This window comes from Marmota flaviventris, chromosome 4, assembly GCF_047511675.1.
Source record: "Marmota flaviventris isolate mMarFla1 chromosome 4, mMarFla1.hap1, whole genome shotgun sequence".
NCBI classification, from domain to species: domain Eukaryota; kingdom Metazoa; phylum Chordata; class Mammalia; order Rodentia; family Sciuridae; genus Marmota; species Marmota flaviventris.
Window position 1 is genome coordinate 129724836 of NC_092501.1, and position 24012 is coordinate 129748847.

At 38.0% G+C, this 24012-nt stretch overlaps 1 protein-coding gene and 1 long non-coding RNA gene across 29 annotated transcripts in view; one reads left to right on the top strand and one right to left on the bottom strand.

The window, feature by feature from the left end:
• The window catches only part of LOC114087342 (uncharacterized), a 152288-nt gene that overhangs the window by 21108 nt on the left and 107168 nt on the right, over positions 1 to 24012 (bottom strand). For 21 of the 24 annotated variants that reach the window (XR_003581786.3, XR_011707392.1, XR_003581783.3 and 18 more), the window contains one exon: positions 10757 to 12289. The exons of the other annotated variants lie outside the window; for them this stretch is intronic. This is a non-coding gene — a long non-coding RNA (uncharacterized lncRNA). Of the gene's footprint in view, positions 1 to 10756; positions 12290 to 24012 lie in introns of those variants that run through there. 24 annotated transcript variants of the gene reach the window in all.
• Positions 11906 to 23989, top strand: Trim13 (tripartite motif containing 13). 5 transcript variants are annotated; one of them, XM_071611516.1, is made up of 4 exons: positions 11926 to 12015; positions 12544 to 12651; positions 14906 to 15059; positions 22741 to 23989. In XM_071611516.1, the coding sequence occupies exon 4, from the start codon at positions 22747 to 22749 to the stop codon at positions 23977 to 23979; it is 1233 nt and encodes a 410-aa protein (XP_071467617.1). In that variant the 5' UTR covers positions 11926 to 12015; positions 12544 to 12651; positions 14906 to 15059; positions 22741 to 22746; the 3' UTR covers positions 23980 to 23989. The 5 variants fall into 5 exon arrangements, with proteins under 5 accessions (XP_027784574.1, XP_071467617.1, XP_027784571.1 ...); XM_027928770.1 differs by lacking the exon at positions 14906 to 15059; XM_027928771.2 differs by lacking the exon at positions 14906 to 15059 and having other exon boundaries at positions 12547 to 12651.

The following is a 24012-nucleotide window of genomic DNA, read 5'->3' on the forward strand; positions in this document are numbered from 1 at the left end:
CTCCTCTGCGGTGATGCTCATTGGGCTGTTTCCCTGCCCTTTCAGACCACGGAGCTGCTCATTGGGGGACTTTTTTTTGCTCTGCCCACGCGACCCAGCCAATCGGCCTCAAGAGCAGGAGGAGGGGGGGAGGTTGAGAGGCTTGTGGGAAGCCGGTGGTGGCAGTTGGGCTCTGAGGGTTTTTCCTGAGGAGCTGTGTGGTGTGGTGTGTGTGTTCTAAAAATAAAGTTCGTTTCTTTTGACAAGTGGCTCCTGAATTGTGCCCAGCCAGACTGTGGCACTTTATTTTACTCCCCACCCCCCACATTTACAGTAGATTTAGAGATTAAACCCAGGAGCACTTTGCCACTGAACTGCATCCCTATTTCTTTTATTATTTTTATTTTGAGACACAGGGGCTTTGTTAAATTGCCCAGGCTGGTCTGGAATTTGAGATCTTCTTGCCTCTACTTCTCAAGTAGCTGGGATTATAGGGCTGCATCACTACAACTGGCAGTTTAATGAATTTTAAAAGGCTATATTGATGTTTTGCTTGATATTTGGTTATCAATGAGAATGAAATATTTTTCCTCATGCTTAATGATCATTGGTATTTCTTTTGTGTGGATTTTTTTTTTTCATGTACTTGGTCTTTTTATCTTGGTGTTTTTTTTTTTTTTTTGTTATTCATTTGGAAAAGTTTGTAATATATATTGCATGTATTTGTTCCAACTGTGTCTTTTTTTTTTTCTTTTACAAATTTATCTTCTTTTCTTTTTTGTATATATTATAAAAGTTGGGCTGGGGTTGTGGCTCAGTGGTAGAAAGCTTGCCTCGCATGTGTGAGGTACTGGGTTCAAACCTCAGCACCACATAAAAATAAATAAATAAAATAAAGATATTGTGTCCAACTACAACTAAAAAAATATTTTAAAAAAATTTTAAGGGGTTGGGGTTGTGGCTTAGTGGCAGAGCGCTTGCCTAGCATGTGTGAGGCACTGGGTTTGATTCTCAGCATCATGTATAAATAAATAAAAGGTCCATTGACAGCTAAAAAACAAAATTAAAAAAATTAATAGATGCTCAGTGTAAAAGTATTAATTTTTTTGATATTGTATAAATACTGACAATTTCCCAAATTCCTTTCTTTCACATTGAGAATTTGGTGTATATTTCTACAAATGTGTTTTTTCCCATCCATATTCTACCAATTGCATTTTTTTTCAAAGTTGGAACCATAGTACAAAATTATTTTTAACTCGATTCCTCACTAACTATATCTTACACATATCTTAATCCCAATATGACAGCTTTAATATCTTTTAGTTATGTACTATTATGTGACATATTGTATTTTTTATGATATAAAGTTTTACATTTTATTTAGTCATATCTTTCAGTTTTGTGATTCTGGGTTTGGTAGTAGAGTTTGAACCCAGGGCCTATTCATGCTCTACCACTGAACTGCACTCCCAGCCCCCAGTCTTTTTTAAATTTTTATTTTTTAAAATAGTTTTTTAGTTGTTGATGGATCTTTATTTTATTCAGTTATTTATATGTGGTGCTGAGAATCAAACCCAGTGCCTCACACCTGTGAGGCGAGTGCTCTACCTTTAAGCCACAACCCCAGCCCTTTTGTTAAATTTTTAATTAAATTAAATTTATTTATTGGTGCTGAGGATTTAACTCAAAGGATCATGTATGCTAGGCAAGTTCTCTACCACTGAGGTACATCCCCTGAACATTTTTTTTTTCTTTTTTTGGTGGTACTAGGGATTTAATTCAAGGATGCCCTACTCTGAGCTACATCCCCAGCACTATTTTTAATTTTATTTTGAAACAGGATCTCACAGAGTTACTGAGGCTTGCCTCGAATTTGAGATCCTCTTGCCTCAACCTCCTGAATACCTGGGATTACAGGCATGTGCCACCATACCTGGCCTCCCCAGTGCTTTTTAAACTTTGAGATAGGGTCTTATGGTGGGAGGCCACCATGCCCAGCCCCAGCCCCAATCTTTTTTAAAAATTGCATATTGCTTAATGCTTATGCTCTGAAAAAGATTCTCAAAAATTTTTGTGAGAATTCCCCAAAGATTCAGGAATTTATCCTTCATTTTAAGATATGTGCTCTGCTGTGAAAAATGTAGACTATTGACACATTTTTGTAAACTATAGGAGTGTAAGCATAGGAAGAATATGGTAAACCTTGTTGTATAAACAAAAGATGTAAAAATATCTTATTTTAATAAAATAAAATATAAATGAAGTACCTGTTTAATAAAATATAATGAAGTACCTGTTAAGTGAATTAAAATTGTAGAACATTACCATTTCAGTTTATCCCAACAGCTGATTTTTACAACTTTAAAATACATCAATAATCTTTGAAATAGAGAATTCTTACTTCCTCTAAACATTCATGAAATAACTAGGTTAGGTGCCAGAAATGCAATGATGAAAACACACACACACACACACACACACACACACAATCTCAGCTCTTCTCCAGTTTTGTCAAGTAGGGAGAAAATGTTATTCAAATATAACAACCTACAGTATGCATGATTATAGAAGAGCATACGACAATATGAGGTGATTAAGAAGGATTTATTCTTGTCGGGTGTGGTGGCACACACCTGTAATCCAAGTACCACTGAAAACTGAGGCAGGAGGATCTAAAGTTCAAAGCCAATCTCAGCATATTAGTAAGGCCTCAAGCAATTCAGCAAGACCCTGTCTCAAAATTTTAAAAAAATATAATGAAAAAAAAAATGTCTGAGGATGTGGCTCAGTGGCTAAGCACTTCTGGGTTCAATCCCTGGTACCAAAAAAAAAAAAAGAAAGAAAAGAAAAAATCTAGCCTTGACACGTCCTGGAAAGCTAACCTGAGACAAGTCAGTTGTTCTGTGGTTGGGGGATAGGGATGACAGATGACTGGTAAAGGGGCAACATGCAGGAAAGCAGCAGCTACCGGAGCCTTGAAGCAGAAGTACAAGCCTTGGGCTAACAAATGCTTGAAGACAGGAAGGATTGTGGGGGAGAGGGGAGAAAGTATTTAAAGTAGTATTTAAATTGAAACAATTTTCCTCTTTTTTTTTTTTTTTGAGAGAGAGAGAGAGAATTTTAATACTTATTTTTTAGTTTTTTTTTGGGCGGACACAACATCTTTGTTTGTATGTGGTGCTGAGGATCGAACCTGGGCCTCATGCATGCCAGGCGAGCGCGCTACCGCTTGAGCCACATCCCCAGCCCAATTTTCCTCTTTAATAATGGTATAGCTGGGTGCAGTGACAGACTGTAAATCCAGCTATTCAGGAGGCTGAGGCTGGATGATCATAAATTTGAGGCTGGCCTGGGCAAAAAAAAAAAAAGAAAAAAAGGGGTTGGGGTTGTGGCTCAACAGTAGAGTGCTTGCCTAACACATGTGAGACCCTGGGTTGGATCCTCAGCACCACATAAAAATAAATAAATAAAATAAAGGTATTGTGTCCAACTACAACTAAAAAATAAACATTAAAAAAAAAGGAAGAAAGAAAGAAAAAGGCTCAGTGGTGGAATCCTTGCCTAGCAAGTGCAAGACTCTCAATTCAATCCCCAGTACCACAAAATGCTTGCTCTACAGGGAATATGAGAGTCATTAAATGATCACTGAAGTCCCAGAAGTCCCAGTGTTTGAGTGTTTGGCCTGGTGATGTAGCTCAGTGGTAGAGTGTGGACTTTGCATCTTCGAGGCCCTATGTTTAATCTTCAGCACCTCAAAAAACAAACACAAAACTTGAGGATTTCCAGAATATAAATGCTAAGTGGAAGAGGTTAACCTAACAAGTGTTCCTGAGCTGGAAGTAGAAAAGCCAGAAGTGATTCAGATTGGGAAAACAAGGCCTTTTGAGGAAAAGATAATGGTACTCAGAATACCACTAAGAGATGAAGGAAAATGAAACTGAAAGCATATCCATTGGATTTTGCAACAAGGAGGTCAATCATTTTTGCAAGATGCCTTAAATGTGCTATTTATAATCAGTCTCATGCACCTTCAGAATTGTGTCTTTTGCCTGACTAGGAAGGGTCTACTTTAGATCCATCCCAAGCTTCTGAAAATCTGAACACATTCTAGCAACAATCTGCATAATGTTACAAATGAGACCATTATAAGATAAACACATTTTTTTTTAAATTTTTTATTGTGGGTTGTTCAAAACATTACAAATTTCTTGACATATCATATTCCACACTTTGATTCAAGTGGGTTATGAACTCCCACCTTCACCCCATACACAAATTGCAGAATCACATCAGTTACACATCCATTGATTTACAAATTGCCATACTAGTGTCTGTTGTGCTCCACTGCCTTTCCCATCCTCCACCCTCCCTCCTCCCCACCTCTCCCCTCCCCTCCCCTCCCCTCCCCTCCCCTCCTCTCTCTCTACCTCCTCCACTGTATAACCCTGAGGGTCTCCTTCCATTACCATGCAATTTTCCTTCTCTCTCCCTTTCCCTCCCACCTCTCATCCCTGTTAAATGTTAATCTTCTTCTCCTGCTCTTCGTCCCTACACTGTTCTTAGTTACTCTCCTTATATCAAAGAAGACATTTGGCATTTGTTTTTTAGGGATTGGCTAGCTTCACTTAGCATAATCTGCTCTAATGCCATCCATTTCCCTGTAAATTCTATGATTTTGTCATTTTTTAATGCAGAGTAATACTCCATTGTGTATAAATGCCACATTTTTTTTATCCATTCGTCTATTGAAGGGCATCTAGGTTGGTTCCACAGTCTTGCTATTGTGAACTGTGCTGCTATGAACATCGATGTAGCAGTGTCCCTGTAGCATGCTCTTTTTAGGTCTTTAGGGAATAGACCAAGAAGGGGAATAGCTGGGTCAAATGGTGGCTCCATTCCCAGCTTTCCAAGAAATCTCCATACTGCTTTCCAAATTGGCTGCACCAATCTGCAGTCCCACCAGCAATGTACAAGTGTACCCTTTTCCCCACATCCTCGCCAGCACTTGTTGTTGTTTGACTTCCTAATGGCTGCCAATCTTACTGGAGTGAGATGGTATCTTAGGGTGGTTTTGATTTGCATTTCTCTGACAGCTAGAGATGTTGAGCATTTTTTCATGTACTTGTTGATTGACTGTATGTCCTCCTCTGAGAAGTGTCTGTTCAGGTCCTTGGCCCATTTGTTGATTGGGTTGTTTGTTTTCTTATTGTCTAATTTTTTGAGTTCTTTGTATACTCTGGATATTAGGGCTCTATCTGAAGTGTGAGGAGTAAAGATTTGTTCCCAGGGTGTAGGCTCCCTATTTACCTCTCTTATTGTTTCTTTTGCTGAGAAAAAACTTTTTAGTTTGAGTAAGTCCCATTTGTTGATTCTAGTTATTAACTTTTGTGCTATGGGTGTCCTATTGAGGAATTTGGAGCCCGACCCCACCGACTGTAGATCGTAGCCAACTTTTTCTTCTATCAGACGGCGCGTCTCTGATTTGATATCAAGCTCCTTGATCCATTTTGAATTCACTTTTGTGCATGGCGAGAGAAAGGGATTCAGTTTCATTTTGTTGCATATAGATTTCCAGTTTTCCCAGCACCATTTGTTGAAGATGCTATCCTTCCTCCATTGCATGTTTTTAGCCCCTTTATCAAATATAAGATAGTTGTAGTTTTGTGGATTGGTTTCTGTGTCCTCTATTCTGTACCATTGGTCCACCCGCCTGTTTTCGTACCAGTACCATGCTGTTTTTGTTACTATTGCTCTGTAGTATAGTTTGAAGTCTGGTATCGCTATACCGCCTGATTCACACTTCCTGCTTAGCATTGAGATAAACACATTTTGACACGGCATTTATTACAAAATGTTTTTATTTCAGAGAGAACTAACTGGATTCATGGTTTTTAAAAAAGCATGTATTTCTTGTGTAGTGCTATATAGATTTCTGATGAATATAGATGCTCAGAAGCAAAGTTCATTGAGATGTGTTACTTTAAAGAAAGTATGTTTAAAGCCAGGCATGGTGATGCACACCTGTAATCCTAGCAATGTGGGAGCCTGAAGCAAAACGATAACAAGTTCAAGGCCTGTCTGGGCAATATAGTGAGACCGTGTCTAAAAATAAAAACTAAAAATAACGGGAGATTTAGCTCAGTTGTAGAGTGCTTCCAGGTTTGATCCCGGGACACCCAAGAAGAGTATGTTTAATACAGAAACCAGCTACTGAAAATTGTATAACCCTTCCCCTATATTTGCAGAATAGTCTAAAAATGTCCCATACAACCATGAAAGTAGTTTTCTAAACCAAAATGATTTTGTCATTAAAAAGTCATTCTCAAGATAAAAATCAAGTACATAATAATTAATGAACTTAACAGAAATTCAAATCAACTTTTCAAACAATTATAAATTACATCATTTATTCATCTTTACCTGAATTAATAATCTGTTAAAGGCGTTCATGGAGTTATTCATCAAAAAGAATATATATTTGGAGGCCAAGTTTGTGGCTTAGTGGTAGAGTACTTGCCCTAGCATAATGAAAGCTTGGGGTTCAATCCTTAGTACTATAAAAGGGGAAAAAAATGCACACATTTAGGGCTGGGCGTGTGGCTCAGTGGTAGAGTGCTCGCCTAACACATGCCCTGGGTTCTATCCTCAGCACCACATAAAAATAAATAAATAAAAGGTATTGTGTCCAACTACAACTAAAAAATATTTTTTAAATGCACACATTTAATCATCATAGCTGAATGTAATTATTGTTAAAATATCATAACAGTAGTATATTTCAGAAATATATAGGTAATGACTTTTAAAGCTTTATTAAGGCATCCTCTAAAATGTAGCTAAGTAACTGGACATTTACATTAACTGGACATTTACATATCACTGTTAAGATCATCACAGTAAGAAAAATTATAAAGATATAAGATAAATTATATATATGCACATATAATTATATGCATATACGTATGCACATAAATATATATGTGCATCTCATTTTCTTTCGGAAGATTTAGAACTTCTCATTCTATTTTTTTACAAATTGAGAAATGAACAGATATTTGATATTAAGTGGTTCAATAGGACTACAACATAAAAGCTGTACTTTTATATCCATTGTTTCATTTTAAAAATCTATAAATTTTAATAACAAACTTCAGGAGTTCCCTAACCCCTTTGGTACTAGGGACTGAACCCAGAGGTACTCTAATAACAAGCTACAACCCCAAACCTTTTTATTTTTCATTTTGAGACAGTCTCTCATTAGGTTGCCCAGGCTGGCCTCCAACTTGAGATTGAGCCTCCGGGGTTGCTGGTAGTGTAGGCATGCATCACCATGTCTGGCTACCTCAAGAGTTTTTTTTTTTTTTTTGAGAGAGAGAGAGAGAGAGAGAGAGGGAGGGAGGGAGGGAGGGAGAGAATTTTTATTTATTTTTTCAGTTTTCGGCGGACACAACATCTTTCTTTGTATGTGGTGCTGAGGATCCAACCCGGGCCCCACGCATGCCAGGCGAGCACGCTACAGCTTGAGCCACAACCCCAGCCCTCAAGAGTTTTAAAGATAATTCTTTCTTCCTTAAAATTTGGACCTTATGGTCAGATAAATCTTGCTAAAATTCTTTCATTTTGCTAGTGCCACCCGCATATTATTCAGTAGCTTTCCACTTCCTACTTAATGAAATTCAACTCTTTATTCTGACATTCAAAACATACCAGTTTGGCTTCCAGCTTTATTTCTAAAGCAGGCCACATTCTTCTTTGACAAAGGCTATCTCCACCTTGAGCTTGTGCTGTGTTCCTCACCTCAAATATTCTTCCTTTTTTCTCTTATTCAAATTCCATCTTTTTAGAAAAATTTTTTATAATGATTCTTTTTTTTGTGTGTGTGTTGCTGGGGATTGAGCCCAGGGCCTTGTACATGTGAGGCAAGCATTCTACTAACTGAGCTATATCCCTAGCTCCATAATCTTTTTAAATTTTTTTTAATTTTTAGTTGTAGATGGATAGCATGCCTTTATTTTGTTTATTTTGATGTGATGCTAAAGATGGAACCCAGTGCCTTACTGGTGCTAGGCAAGAGCTAACATTAAGCTCAGCCCTAGCCCCAAATCCCATGATCTTTAAAAGTTGATTCAACTCTACCTCCCTGGTGCACCTTCCCTGATGCTTCTGGTACCTTCCCTGACCTTGTCTTCATCACTCATTCTGGCTCTGAGACCCAACTAACTTTTATTTTTTGGTGGTGGTGCTGGGGATTGATTGAACCCAGGGCCTTATGCATGCGAAGCAAGCACTCTATCAACTGAGCTACATCCCCAGCCCCCTATATTATCTCTATATTGGCTCTTAAACCAAAGGGGAAATTCCTTGATTGGTACTTTTGGTGCCTAAAATTTGACTGAGTATAAAATTATAAGCATATGTATCACTTTCTTACAGTTTCTATCTACAGAAACAGCAATAACTAAAGGACAAGTTTACTATTGCTTAAGTGTCTCTCATTTTCTTACAAAGCTAACTGATCTTGCTATCAACCCCTTTAATGCATGCTCTTTACTGTAACTGAAATATATGAAGTCTGGAATTTTCTTCAAACAAGGACTTATTCCCTTTAATCTCATCAGTTCTTGGGTAAGTTTCTCTTTTGTGATGAATTTTTACTTTTTTACAGTTAGATCCCCCTCCCAGGTTTTAATGGAATACTTTTGAATGTTCAATTTTCTTAAAATATAATATTTTAAAAAAATCAGCAAAGTCTTTCTTCCTTGTATATGAATTTTCCTTTGTCTCTCCTTTGCCCAGATATAGGAGAAGGGATTGAGAAGTGGAAAGATATATGCTTTTAAAAGGCCATGCTGAAGAGGATGTGGTGGCACACCCTTGTAATTCCAGCTACTTGCAGCTACTTGGGAGGCTGAGGTAGGATCCCAAGTTCGAGAACAATTTCAGTTTCAGCAACTTAGTGAGACCCTGTCTCAAAAAAAAAAAAAAAAAAAAAAAAAGAAAAGAAAAAAAAAGAAATAGGAATAAAAATGGTTGGGATGCAGCTCAGCTCAGTGATAAAGCGCCCTGTGTTTTACCCTCCCCCCCACTCGTAACATGCAATCACCCTGTGCTAGATGGAGAAAAGCAGAAATTATGGCGCTGTCTTCCTCTACTGAAGAGACAGTAGTTTAGCTCTGCTTACGATTACTATTGTGCTCTTGAGCCCCAGGTTTACAAACTCAAGGCAAGTATAATGATGATGATAATAATAACTATTATTATTATTATTCATGGTTTTCTTCTACCATATTACAGTAGCAACCATTTATTAAGTACTTACTGTATGTCAGACAAATGTTGGTTGCTTTATGTTACCTAATTATTACTAAAATCAAATTTGTGACATATTTCTCATTTTACAGAGACAACTGAGGCTTAGAGACACCAAGTAACTTGAACAACTAATAAGTGGCAAACACAGAATTTGGATACAGAACTCATTCTAAAGCCTATCCTTTAGACATTGCACTATACCTTGTAATGTCAGTGTCTTTGGGGGGCAGGAATTCTAATGGGGAATTTGGGGGCTTGCATTCATAACTTTGGCAGTTATAGGGGAGAATAATAATAAAAAAATGTTCCAATGTACTTGGAGAGGCTCACCAGCACCACTCCCCTATATATAGTTGCTCCAGACCTAGTTATTGGTAGTTCATCACTCACAATTTACATTTTAGTGTGCATACATTTTTGTGATGGAATATCTTGATCACATTTGTATTATTAGATGGGGAGGAAAGCTAAGAAGTTTTTACCTTTGTCAAGGACTGGGACAAAAGCCACACCATGAGATAAATCAACACAAGAAACACACCAATGTGCACACACACACACACACACTCACACACACACATGCACATGTGTGTATTATAAAAATTTAAATGTTTATATATATATATATATATATATATATATATATATATATATATATCTTCATAAATAGAAATTATACCACTTCAAAAACATTTTTATCACAAACCCCAGAAACTTATGTAAGACTGTATAGTTTTACTGCTGGGCCAATATGTGAATTCAAGCCTCAGCTGTTAGTTTACTTATTGAAAGAAGAGTCAATAGAAGGAAATTCCAGTGTGACAAGAATTTTGACAACCCCTGTGTTATCTCTACCAGGATCTAGTTACATTGTGCTCTTCCAGGAAGGATGTAGCTGTGTATGCAGGTTTAATAGGGCAGCCACTCTTTTCTAGGCACACTACATGTGGGTAGTTCAATAGTTGTGTATATTAGGACCATGGGATGAAAGAGGCAGCTATTCTTCTTCATTTTTCTAAACCTGAGAGTTTAATATACTATGCTCTTTACTTAGTCGTTAATTTTTAACAGTCTAGGGGTTGCTATGTAGATTTAACAAGCGTTTTACATTTAGTTGGGCAGAAGTTTATTAATTAGTATTTACCACCAACCAGATACAATTACATAAATATGTCTTATATAAATTATATTAAGGACAATTGTGGCTTATGAGTTAATGACTTAGTTTTCACTCTTGTATCATTTTAATATTAAGGTGTTTGAAATGTTTTCATAAGCCAGTTTTTAGTAACACTAATTTAGGGGAGCTGGGGTATGGTTTTCATTGGCACTGACAGTTGTGCTGCTGTAGAAAGAATCTGTACCTGGAATCTGATTTTAGCCTCCACTCTGCCTCTCGTTTTTTCAAACCATGGAGAATTCACTTCACCTGCTTCCTCATTTATAGGCTAAGGATCATTAATTCCCATTTCAGTGTTTTTATTCAGACTAGAAGACAAATTACAGGAATTGTTCTATAAAGTGTTACATTGCTGCAGTCAGTAAGATGCACAGGGTAAATGGCAAGGGACTTTATGCGTTTAGGCTAAATTATTATTATTAATCAAGTACTATGTATGATAAATAGTGAATACTTTTTTTTTTTTTTTTTTTTTTAATAATCTACTACTTCCCTTCAAAGCCCAGACTTTCCCCAATTTGGACTGAATGTAGTCCTAGAGCTTCATCTGTGGTTCTGTACTTGCCTCACTTCCCTCAAAATTTTAAAGCTTTGGAGGTGAACCATTTTCATCATCATCTTTGTACCCTTTTCAGACTGGTCACCAGCAAGTGCTTATACATCTGGTGCTAAACAAAATCCCCACACAGGGGGCAGACACCAGAAGAGTCAGATTAGGAATTGAACAACTGTTAACACCGGGTAATTAAAAAAAAAAAAAAAAGAAAAAAGCAGTAGTGAGATATATATATATTTCCTGCAAGAGAATTAACTGGGTCGCCTAAAAATTTAAGTAGAACTGGTGTCTTGCGTAAAAATTGCAAGGAAATAGGTGCAACGACGGAGAGGAGGGACGACAGTTAACCAGTCTTTTGGTGGTGCTTAGGCCGCAGACCCCGCTACAGCAGGTGGGCAGCTCGGCGCGGCGCCGATGTGCCCGTCCCACCCTACCCTCGGATGGGGCGCGGGGCAGACAAGTGATCTTCGTTCTCCTAGTCGCGGTGGCCTCACTTCTGGTCCTGAGAGATGCAGATGAAGTGGTGTGAAGGGTTGGGCTTTTTTTTTTGTTCCTAAAAATGCAACGAACAAAAAAAAAAGTACAACAATCCAAACCCAACCATCTCATTGCTCGTCGGCTTAACTGGTAGACTTCCTTCCCGGGTGGTTTCGTGGGGGAAAGCACAGCGTTCCGTCGCCAGCGTTCCCAGTTGCGCGCGCGCAGCTCCTGGAAGGGAGAAGGGTGAGCAGCGAGGACCCGCCCCCTTTTAGGAGGGCGGCGGCCGTTGGAGACACCGGAAGGACTCCCGCCTCACCTCCCCCGGGAAGGCCCGACCCGGGAGGCGGGACAAAGGTACACGCCGGGGGTGGAGTCCGAGGTGCCAGCGGAGGAGGGCGGGGCCCGTGCAGCGCCGCGAGTCCATTTTGCGGCGGTGTCGGGCGCTTACCGCGCGATCTTCCGAGCTGGAAGACCCGAGGCCTTGCAGCTGCAGGCCTTGCCGGAGGTCAGAGATAAGTACCCACCGCCCTGCTCCTCTTCGGGGAGGAAGGGGCGACCCTTGAGCTTGCAGCGGGGGTGGGGACTTGCCCAGGCTAACTGGGGCCTGCGTGGGTGGGGGCAATTTGAGCTTCAGTTGGGGTAGCTCAGCGGAAACCAGCTAGGCAGCGATATCGTGGGGGAGGAGCCGCGTGAGGGTGGGCGCTGGCCGGCTAGCCAGGTGTTTGTGATCCAGAAAATCTGTTGGGGCCGGAGCACTCCCCGCAGCGCCTTCACACTACCTAAAAAAGAACAGGCGAGTGTGAACCAGAGGTTAGAGCACGCCACTAGACCAGGCATTGACTCTGGGGATCCGCATGGCGCCGGGGGAGGGCGCCCTGACCACGGTGCTTCCTAGTACAAAGAGCTCCTAGCTCCCGGGCCTGGAGGTCTTTGTAGGCTGGCTTTGTGCGGGCGATTGAAAATTCAGGGTTAAGAATGGAGATCCTTTACAAATAAAAGCATTAATACCCTCCTCTCTCTCCTTCTTCCGCAGCAGCCTCTAGTTTTTTATTGTCAGTTGAAACGTGGAAAAACAAAACCCTGATTGCTTTGCCCTGGGTAATAGTAACTCTACGGTAAACACCTGCTTGCAGGGACAGAGGTAATAACAATACTTTTCCCTATGTTATGCTCACATTTTAAGAAAAAGCACTCAAATTTATTAGACCCAAAACCTTTAGAAATTGAAATCTGTGTAGAATATATATGTTCACACCCACTTCTTTCATTAGTGGTCTTTGTTTCATATTTCGTTAACTCAGAAAAAATAGAATCCATGCTTGGCAGTTCTTTGTGGTGATCATTTAAAATGTATTATATTTAAATATTTATATTGCAAACGAAGAGAGGCTTCAGTTGCATTCTTTAAATCTCCACCTTTTCATGTTTGGTCAATTGTCAGGCTGCTGGACTTGTACAATGGGACTTGAGTTTTTCTTTGACTTTAGAACTAGACTTTTTAATATGTGTTTTAAAAGTACAGTTTTATTTACATTGGCACTTCCTCTAGTAGAAATGGATGGAGCTGTTGATTAGCTGGTTATACTTCTTTCTTTTACAACCAAAAGATACTGGAACATGCTTGGCAAGCACTCTACCAGAATTGTCAAGCTGTTCTTTTCATTCTATATGATAGGTTAGCTGTTCCTCCTTGCTACAACTTTTTCCCCAGATATGTCCATTTTGTACCTGGAATTCCTATGTAATATTTACTTTGACATCCCTTGAAATCACTTTTCAAGAGAGTCCAACTCTCTTTTAGGACCTTTTCTTAGTTAATACACTCATTCTCTAATACTATACATGTGCATTTACAGACTTCATTGTATTTATACATACATGTAAGTAAATACTATACATTTACATAGTTCAGCAGTTTGCAAAATTCTAATGCTTTAATTTTTCCAGTAATAGTGTGAAGAAGGTACCATAAAAACCTGGGTATTCAGAAGCAGATTTTGTGCTGCTTCATTGGAAGGCTTTTTAAAGCCTAATTTGTAAAAATCATTTAGAAGAGCTTCATTTTATAAATGAGAATACTAAATTTTTCAAAATTTGTGGTACTGGGAATTGAACTCAGGGGTGCCTTATCACTGAACTACATACATCCCTAATCCTTTTTAAATGTTTTAATTTTGTTTTGTACCAGGGATTGAACCCAGAGGTGCTTAACCACTGAACAACTTCCCTAGCCCCTCTTTATTTTTTAATCTTGAGACAAGGTCTCGAGATAAGTTGCAAGTTGCTTCACACCTTGCTAAAGTTGCTGAGGCTGGCTTTGAAGTTGTGATCCTCCAGCCTCAGCCTTCCAAGCCACTGGGATTACAGGCCTGTGCTACCATGCCAGGTAAATATTTTAATTTTGAGACAGGGTCTCAAATTTGTGATCCTCCTGCCTCATCCTCACTAGTCGCTAGCTAGGGTTATGTTCTTATGATGCTGCGCCTGGCTTTTTTTTTTTTTTTTTTTTGTACTGGGGATTCAACCCAAGATCAGTTAACCACTGAGCCATATCCAGAGCCCTTTTTATGTTTTATTTTGAGACAGGGTATCACTAAGTCCTTAGGGCCTCACTAATTTGCTGAGCTGAGCTTGGTCTTGAACTTGCAGTCCTCTTCTCTCAGCTTCCTGAGTTGCTGGGATTATAGGCATAAGAAATTTCTTTCTTTTTTTTTGAGGGAATTAAATCTAGAGCTTCGAATCATGCTAAGTACATTTTTTAAAAAATATGTTTTAGTTATAGATGAACACAATATCTTTTTTCCTAAATTTTTTTTAGTTGTTGATCTTTTTATTTATTTATACGTGGTACTAAGAATCAAACCCAGTGCCTCACACATGCCAGGCAAGTGCGCTCCTGCTGAGCCACAGTCCCAGCCCTGCACATAATATCTTTATTTATTTTTATGTGGGGCTAAGAATTGAATCCCAGTGCCTTCCACTTTCTAGGCAAGCACTCTAGCAGTTAGCCACAACCCCAGCCTGCTAAGTACATACTTTACCCTTGAGGTACACCCTCAACCCTTAGCATATTGAATTTATGACTCACTTTCTGAATAGTGCTAAGGTCTAAGAATTGGAAAATTTAGGTTTTATGCTTATTGAGAGGTGGTCTCCATTTTGGGATCAATGGTAGGCTCAGTTTTTTTTTTTATTTTTTAAACTTATAAAGTTAAGTGTTTGTCTAGATAATTTTAAGCCCAGTATTTCTATTTTATTCTTACTAACTTTTTATTCTCAAGGTGTATATATATGTGTGTGTGTGTGTGTGTGTGTGTATATATATATATATATATATATATATTGGTAATACACAGATACTTATGTTAACTACCTTAAAATGTTTTATATTTTAGGACTGTGGTTGTGGCTCAATGGTAGAGCGCTTGCCTAGCATGTGTGAGGCACTGGGTTTGATCCTCAGCACCACAAAAAAATAAAATGAAGATATTGTGTCCACCTAAAACTAAAATAAGTATTTTTTAAAAATATTTTATATTTTAAACTCAGGTAGGTATGGTAACATATGCTTATGTCTTGGCCTTAGTTTTTTACTAAGCTTCATAAAGGTATAGTTTTGTGGTAATGTAAGGAACAGCATGGAGAGGTGGACACAATGGAGTACCCTCATGCATGATTGATTAGATTTCATAGAGTGGTATATTCCCCTTTCTAAAAGAAGCCTGGCAATCTTTTCAAGAGCTTTAGAAATGTTCTTACTCCTTGACCCAGCAATATCTTTCAGGGAATTGTCTAAGGAAATAATCAGAGCTGTGGGCCAAGACTTTTAATCATTTTAATACCCCTCCCCCCCCACACACAAAAAAAACCAAATAAGGAATATTAAACATTTAAAAGATGGATTATCATGCTTTTGAACAATATATAATGATAGTGGAAGTGTATGTTGATAAATAAGAAAAGTACAGGCACATACACACAGATACATGAGAGTGGAAGAAAAAGACCAAAATAATAGTAGTGCCTCACACTTGCTAGGCAAGCATTCTACCACTGAGCTACAACTCTAATAACCCCTTTCCTAGGTTTTGTGAATTTTCTAAAATAAGCACAAATTACTTTTATAATTCAGGAGAGCACAAAAGCATGGATTATCTCACCAATTTCTATGTTGTCTTTTTTTGTGGTAAGATTTAGCATGAGAGCTACCCACATAATAATCTTAAGCATATAGTACAGTGCAATTGCTTCTGAATTTAATGAAGTTATTTCATGATAAACCCATCTAAGTTTAAAGTGCATTTAACACATACAACCTACCAAACATCAAAGCTTAGCCCTGTCTACCTTAAGTGTGCTCAGAACACTTACATGAGCCTACAGTTGGACAAAGTCATCTACAAAATTTATTTCATAATAAAGTATTGAGTGACTCATAATTTATTGATTACATTCATTACCTTATGGAATATAGTATCTTGTTGTTTACCCTTGTGATCATGTGACTGAGAGCTATGGCTCACTGTTGCTGCCTATCATCACAGGAGACTATGGCAGTGAGATAGATCACTAACCCAGGAAAAGATCAGAATTATATTCTAAGAACAGTTTCTTTTGTTTCATTGTAAAGTCATACAATTTTAAAGCTGAATTGTGGTAAATCGGGGATGTCTGTCATTTACCACATTAAAAATGTTGCAGAACTCTTTTGTATGTCCTTTTTGTAAGACAATTTTCATACCTTTTAGAACAATAATATCTTTGTAAATGCTCTACATTTCTGAATTTAGGATAGGAATTGCCTTTTGGTGTATATTTGGCTTATATTTTTATCTTTTAAAATGTCATAGATTATCCATTTTTGTTATTCATGAAAGACACTACCATTGTCATTACATTGTGGGACCCAAGGTATTAAATGGCTTTGCCTCCCTCTTAAAACAGTTAACCAAGATTAGGTGTGTGTGTGTTCCTTGCTTGTGTTAGTCAGGCATTCTACTGCTGAGCCACATCCTAACCCAAATACACCCAAATACAGGTATACTTTAACATATAGATTACTTATATTCTGTTCAAACTGTTCTAGAGCAAATTCCCATAATGTGAATGCAAATATTTAAAATTTATTTATTTACTAGAGCAGCTTGAACAGAATATAAGTAAAGTTGTTAATGGATCTTTATTTTATTTACTTATTTATATGTGGTCCTGAGAATTGAACCCAGTGCCTCTCACATGCTAGGCAAGCGCTCTACCACTGAGCCACACAACCCTAACCCCTTAAAATTTATTTTTATTATAAATACATTTCTTTCCTTTTTTTCCAGTACGGGGAATTGAACTGAAGGATGCTTTTTTAGTTTTTATTTTGAGACAGGGTCTCACTAAATTGCCCAGGCTGGCCTCAGAATTATGATCCTCTAACCCATCTACCCTATGTCCCCAGTAGCTGGGATTACAGATATGTACCACTGTACCTAGCTATCAGAAGCTTTAAAGGAAAATTCTTCTCCCTTAGAACTTTGACTTTATTTATCAGATTAATGTTACTCAAATTTTGCTTTCATCTTGTTTTGCAGTACTGGGGATTGCACCCAGGGCTTTGCATAGGCTAGACTAGTGTTTTATCACTTAACTACATCCCCAGCCCATAGATGTAGGTACTTTTCTAAAGAAAAGTTGAATTGGAAATTTTTGCTAGTAATTACCAAAATTCAGTAGACGCTTGGCAGTACCAACATAGCATTATTTATTACAGCCAACATAAAAATGATTAGATGTAGTTTTCTACTTCATATATTTTGTAGATCAGGTTTACTTAAAATAAGATGTGTATATGAATCTACACTGAGCAAAAGGAACTTTGTTCATGCCAATTAAATTTCCATAGTGCATGTTTTTACATATTAAAATGTTAGATGCTATATAAATAATCTCATTTATCTAGATTAATCTATCCACTGAATGCTAGACTTTGATAGTACTTTTTTTTTTTTGGTAGGTGGACACTGAGCCACAATCTCAGTCCCAATAGTACTTTCTTTCTTCTTTTTTTTTTTTTTTTTTTTTTTTGTGGTGCTGGGATTGAACCCAGGACCTTATAAATACAAACAAGGCAAACACTCTACCAACTGAACTATATACCCAGCCCCCAGGAGTATTTTCTTAAAAGCTGAAATTGATCTTAAATAGGTGATGGAAATTTTCAAGAGATACCAGTCTGTTGAGGATAACAACTTAATAGGTCAAGATTTGCCAAGTGAATGGTTGTAAAAGATGACAACTTTTAAAAATATTTTATTTTGGTACCAACGACTGAATCCATGAGGTGCTTAACCAATGAGCCACATCCCCAGCTCTTATTTTTTATTTTGAAACAGGGTTTCACTAAGTTGTTTAGGGCTTTGCTAAATTACTGAGGCCGCCCTTGAACTTGTGATCCTCCTGAGTTGCTGGGATTTACAGGTGTGAGCCACCTTGCCCAGCTCAAGAAGACAAGTTTTTTAGGGGTAAAAATTTGTCACCTTCATTTAAACCCATTTACATTTACTTGGGAGAAAAGAAACCAGCTGATGTGAAGCACTCCTGTATTCCAGCTACTCAGGAGGAGGGAGGAGAACCACTTGAGCCTAAGAGTTTGAGACCAGCAACAGACCAACAAACAAATACCTAATATGCTCAGGACCCTGAGTTCAGGTCCCAACACTGCAAAAATAAGTAAATTTTAAAAATCCCTTAAGACACAAGCTTGCTGGCTTTTCTTTGTTTCTTTCTTTTTTTTTAAATATTTTTTTAGTTGTAGATGGACACAATGTCTTTATTTATCCATTTTTAGGTGGTGCTGAGGATTGAACCCAGTGCCTCACACATGCAAGGCGGGTGCTCTACCACTGAGCTATAGCCCCAGCCCTGGCTTTTCTTTTTGTTCCTTAATGGAACTAAAAAGAGACCATGGATAATTTTTTTTTTTTTTTTTTTTGATACTGGGTATTGAACCCAGGGGCGCATTACCACTGAGCTACATTTCCAGTCCTTTTTATTTTGTATTTTGAGACAGGGACTTGCTGAGTTGCTTAGGGCCTTGTTTAATTGCTGAGACTGGTCTTGAACTTGTGATCCTCCTGTCTCAGCTTCCAGAGTCCCTGGGATTATAGGCGTGGGGCACTGAACCTGGCATGAATGACATTTTGAATAACTTAATAGGAAAGGGTTCAACCCCCCCCCCCAACGTGTTTTAGGGAAAGAATGTCTTTTAAGGGAAAAATGAGCACCTTTTATAGTACAATAATTTTGGGTTGATCATTCTATGGGGGAAAAGTCTAATAATATTTTTCTATTTAAGTATTAACTTTTCATTGCTTAAACATAAACTTTTTGTGGCACAGTGGCGTACACCTGTAATCCCAGCAGCTCTGGAGGCTGAGGCAGGAGGATTGCAAGTTCACAAACCAGCCTCAGCAACTTAGTGAGATCCTGTCTCTAAATATAAAATATAAAAAATAAAAAGAGCCGGAAATGTGGCTCAATAAATAAGCAACCCTGGGATCAATCCCTGGCACCAAAATAAGTAAGTAAATAAAAAATTTAAAACAGTAAACATTTGGTGATGGTATATAGTTATGCAGTTATAGTATAGTATGACAGGGGCTGGTGTTGTGGCTCAGTGGTAGAGTACTGACCTAGCATGCATGAGGCACTGGGTTCAATCCTCAGCACCATGTAAGTGTAAAATAAAGATATTATGTCCACTTAGAACTAAAAAATAAATATTAACAAAAAATAGTATGACAGGCAAATAAGGGTGACATTTTTCCAGAGAGGTGGTAGACAACTAGTGTATAGACAGCTATTTTAATTGTTGGTATAAAACACTTGGGAAATATTTAATTGGTGGGAAAATAGATTTCCATGCTTCAAAATTTAGAATTTTTTGTATTCAGAAATACTTGAAGGAAGAAATGAATTTTGGCAAACTTGTTTAATTTTGATGTTGGTTAAGTTGAAGTTTTAACTGTTCTGTTTAAAGTTTCTTGATTTCTGTATATTGGGGAAATTTAGCTAAGAAAAAAGATTGGATATGTGCTTAGCAAGCTGTTGATTTCTTCAGATTTTAGCCATACTTGAAGGCATTTCACTTTAAAGAGCACTAAAAACCTTTATTGCATATTTTCCTTCAAAACTGTGTGCGCACATGCATGTATGTATGCACAAATGTGCACTCAAGCACTGGGAATTCAACCACTGAACTATATCTCCAGCACTTTTTTGTTTTTTAAATTTTCTAAAATTTCTTACCTGTGACATTTTTCACTTTGGATCATATTTGATTGCCTTAAAATTCTTGACCCTTATTACATCATTTGTTTTCTTCAAAGTTTTTCTTGCCTAGGGTGCCCATTTTCTCTTGTTTCCTTTTACTTATTGATATCCTTGGAAATATTAATAGAATAGATATTTACTTTGTTGCATGCTGCTACTCCCCTCCCACTGCTTTTGTGTGCCTGTGCATGTGAGTGTGGGTGTGTGTGTGTGTGGTGGTGGGGATTGAACCCAGGGTCTTGTGCATGCACAGGATGCACTCTACCAACTGAGCTATCCCCAGCCCTCCCACTGCTTTTTTGTTGTTGTTGTTGTCTGCTGTTTTCTCAGAAATCTGACCTTTGGGGCTGGGATTATAGCTCAGCAGTAGAGGTCTTGTGAGGCCCTGGGTTTGATCCTCAGCACCACATAAAAACAAATTAAAAAAATAATAATAAAGATATGGTGTCCATCTTAAAAAAAAATCTTTGAAAAAAAGAAAAAGAAATCTGACCTTGGGTAGAATTCTTGGGTGAAACAACAGAATTCTGGAGGTGATAAAGTGTGGAGCCCTTTTAGGGTTGGAGAATTATCAAAAGTTATGTTGTATAGCTGCTTGGTAACCTCTCTTAGAGAGCACACACTGACTTCAATCTTTATAGCCATTCTCTTCTCAGTGCTTTTCAAAGGTTATATGATTTTTCATATCACAAGAAATTTTTCAGAAAAATCAGCTGGTTACATACTTTTTGCCATATGACACATTCATTTTTTGGTATCAGGGATTGAACCCAGGGGTGCTCAACAACTGAACCACATCACCAGCTCTTTTTTATTTTGAGACTAAGTTCTTAGGGCCTCACTAAATTGCTGAGGCTGCACCAGGCCATGATACTAAATTTGAGACAATAGTTTTTGCTTTAATTTTACCTATACTAAATATATTTATTATAAGTACATATTTTATAACCAAATATCCTTTTAAGTATGTTAATCTTTTAGATGTAGCTCTCATTATGATCCAGCAAATCTCCCTCCAAAAAAGAAAATTGTAAGAAAGCCTGTAGATTATTATTTTTTTTAAAAAACATTTTTTTCAGGTGTAGATGGATACAGTACCTTTATTTTATTTATTTATTTTTATGAGGTGCTGAGGATCGAACCCAGTGCCTCATACATGCTAGCAAGTCTTCACCACAATCTTTAGGGATTAATGTACATTTTAAAAATAATTAAACCTGTGGCTGGGGATATAACTCAGTGCTTTGGAAATTGACATATTTTATTATATAGTATTCACTCTCCACAAAAATAGCCCTTCCGTTCATCAATGTCACCACCTATCTCATAAGAGAAATCTTTAATTAATGGGAGGCTGTCAAGCTTACAAGTAGAAATGTTTTCCAAAATTCCAGTTTTTACATGAAAATCCAACTTTTTCATTGGCAAAAAAGCCATCCCACCCTACCCCCCACCCCCCAAGCATTGGGGATAGAACTCAGGAGCAGTCTACCACTGAAACTCCATCCCTTCCACCCCCCCTTTTTTCCTAATTTTGAGACAAGGTCTTACTAAGTTTTCAAGTTTGGCCTCAAATTTGGAGTCCTCTGCCTCAGCCTCCTGAGTCACTGGGATTATAGGTGTGCACCACCATGCCCTGCTCTTGTGTTTTTCTTGAACAAGCTTGTTTTGTTCATTTTCAAGAAAATGTGTCAGATACCTAAATCTGAATAGCTATGGTTTGTCAGTTTCTTTCAAGTAAAACTGATATTCCATTAAAAAAGCAGCTGCTTCATCTTGCAGCTCAGTCACATAAGTGCTTTTCTTCCAGACAACATCTGCTGGTATACAGAAAAGCTTTTGTGTACATTTCCTATTTTATCACACAAAATATTAAAGATGTGTACCAAGGATCAAGATTTAACAAAATGTATAATTTTTGCTGCTTCATCAAGAACATTTAAAAATGAAACTGGCTCTCCAACACTCAATCCACTCAGACTGTGGTAAAGAATACAATGACTAAATACAATTTGTTGCTTCTTTACTGCCTTACTTGAGTCCTGTTAAGGCTCTAGCTATGTACCCACTATTGCTTTTACATTGCAAGTGACAATGTCAACATGGTGCAAAATTGTGAAAATAATTTGATCTCATGGATTCCTTGAAAGAGCCATGTTTCTGCCCACATTTTGAGAACTGTTTAAGATGCTGTAGATGATCTATAAGGTGGTTTTGACTTGTCATTTTGGTTGTTTAAAAAACAACCTGATTGGGGCTGGGGTTGTGGCTCAGTGGTAGAGCACTTGCTTAGCATGCATGAGGCACTGGGTTTGATCCTCAGCACCACATAAAAATGAAAAAAAAAAAAAAAAAAGATTAAAAAAACCCCAACCTGATTGATTCTCCAAGGAAGAATAAATTGCAACTGTTTTTTAATTTTGCCTTGAAATATGCTAGTTCCTAATTTTAAAAAAGTCCATTAGTGTACATGGCTTGGATTTATATTTCTGGGCTTCTCTCTTTTAAATAGCATACCATTTTATATTTGTGGGCCCAAAGAGCTCATTCTGTTACAGACACTGAGTAGCTTTGTTTCTGACAGCTAGTAGTCAGCTCTCTGTTTTAAAACAATCACTTGGGTCCTGCTGGCTCAACTTGCAGTTGTCCTAGTCCTAACCCTGTCTTAGCCAAAGACTATCACACAAAGGCCTTGTGTGCAGGGTGCCCTACTAATAAGGAACATGTTGTCGTCTCAACGGATTAAATCTGCTTTGGTATGCATTCCCTTCCCAAATTTCTCACTTATTTCCTCTGTTTGGCTGGTTATTTCAGCAAAACATTTTAATGTGAAGATAGCTTCTCATTATTACATAGTTCTAGTGGAGGGGATTACTGGAGTAATATAAAAATGTTTCTTTCTCTGTGGTAGGATGTGATGGAGCTGCTTGAAGAAGATCTCACGTGTCCAATTTGTTGCAGTCTGTTTGATGATCCTCGAGTTTTGCCTTGTTCACACAACTTCTGCAAAAAATGCTTAGAAGGTCTCTTAGAGGGGAATGTGCGGAATTCGTTGTGGAGACCATCTCCATTCAAGTGCCCTACATGCCGGAAGGAAACCTCAGCTACTGGAGTTAATAGCCTGCAGGTTAATTACTCCCTGAAAGGTATTGTGGAGAAATACAACAAAATCAAGGTCTCTCCCAAAATGCCAGTGTGCAAAGGACACTTGGGGCAGCCTCTAAACATTTTCTGCCTAACTGATATGCAGCTAATTTGTGGGATCTGTGCTACTCGAGGTGACCACACCAAGCATGTCTTCTGTTCTATTGAAGATGCCTATGCTCAGGAAAGGGATGCCTTTGAGACTCTCTTCCAGAGTTTTGAGACCTGGCGCCGGGGAGATGCTCTTTCTCGTTTGGATACCTTGGAAACCAGTAAGAGGAAATCCCTGCAGTTACTGACTAAAGATTCAGATAAAGTGAAGGAATTTTTTGAGAAGTTACAACACACATTGGATCAAAAGAAGAATGAAATCCTGTCTGACTTTGAGACCATGAAACTTGCAGTAATGCAAGCTTATGACCCAGAGATCAACAAACTCAATACCATCTTGCAGGAGCAACGAATGGCTTTTAATATTGCTGAGGCTTTCAAAGATGTGTCAGAACCCATTGTATTTCTGCAACAGATGCAGGAATTCAGGGAGAAAATCAAAGTAATCAAGGAAACTCCTTTACCTCCCTCTACTTTGCCCACAAGCCCTTTAATGAAGAACTTTGATACCAGTCAATGGGAGGACATAAAACTAGTAGATGTGGATAAACTTTCTTTGCCTCAAGATACTGGCACATTCATAAGCAAGATTCCTTGGAGATTCTATCAGTTATTTGTGGTACTCCTTCTACTTGGCCTCCTTATTTTCCTTATTTTCTTTGGTCCTACTGTATTCCTAGAATGGTCTGTATTTGATGAACTGGCAATTTGGAAAGACCATCTTTCGAATTTCAGTTTTTATCTGACTAAATCAGCTGATTTTGTAGAACAATCAGTTTTTTACTGGGAACAAGTGACAAATGGGTTTTTCATTTTCAGTGAAACAGTCAACAATTTTACTTTGATGGTGCTAAATAATGTGGCCGAATTTGTGTGCAAATATAAACTATTATAAAATCTTCCAACTCTGCAGTTCTGTTTTTTGATA

What these genes read in the sequence shown, in the direction of transcription:
- Trim13 (XM_027928773.3), top strand. Translation starts at nt 22,747, where the DNA reads ATGGAGCTGCTTGAAGAAGATCTCACGTGTCCAATTTGTTGCAGTCTG.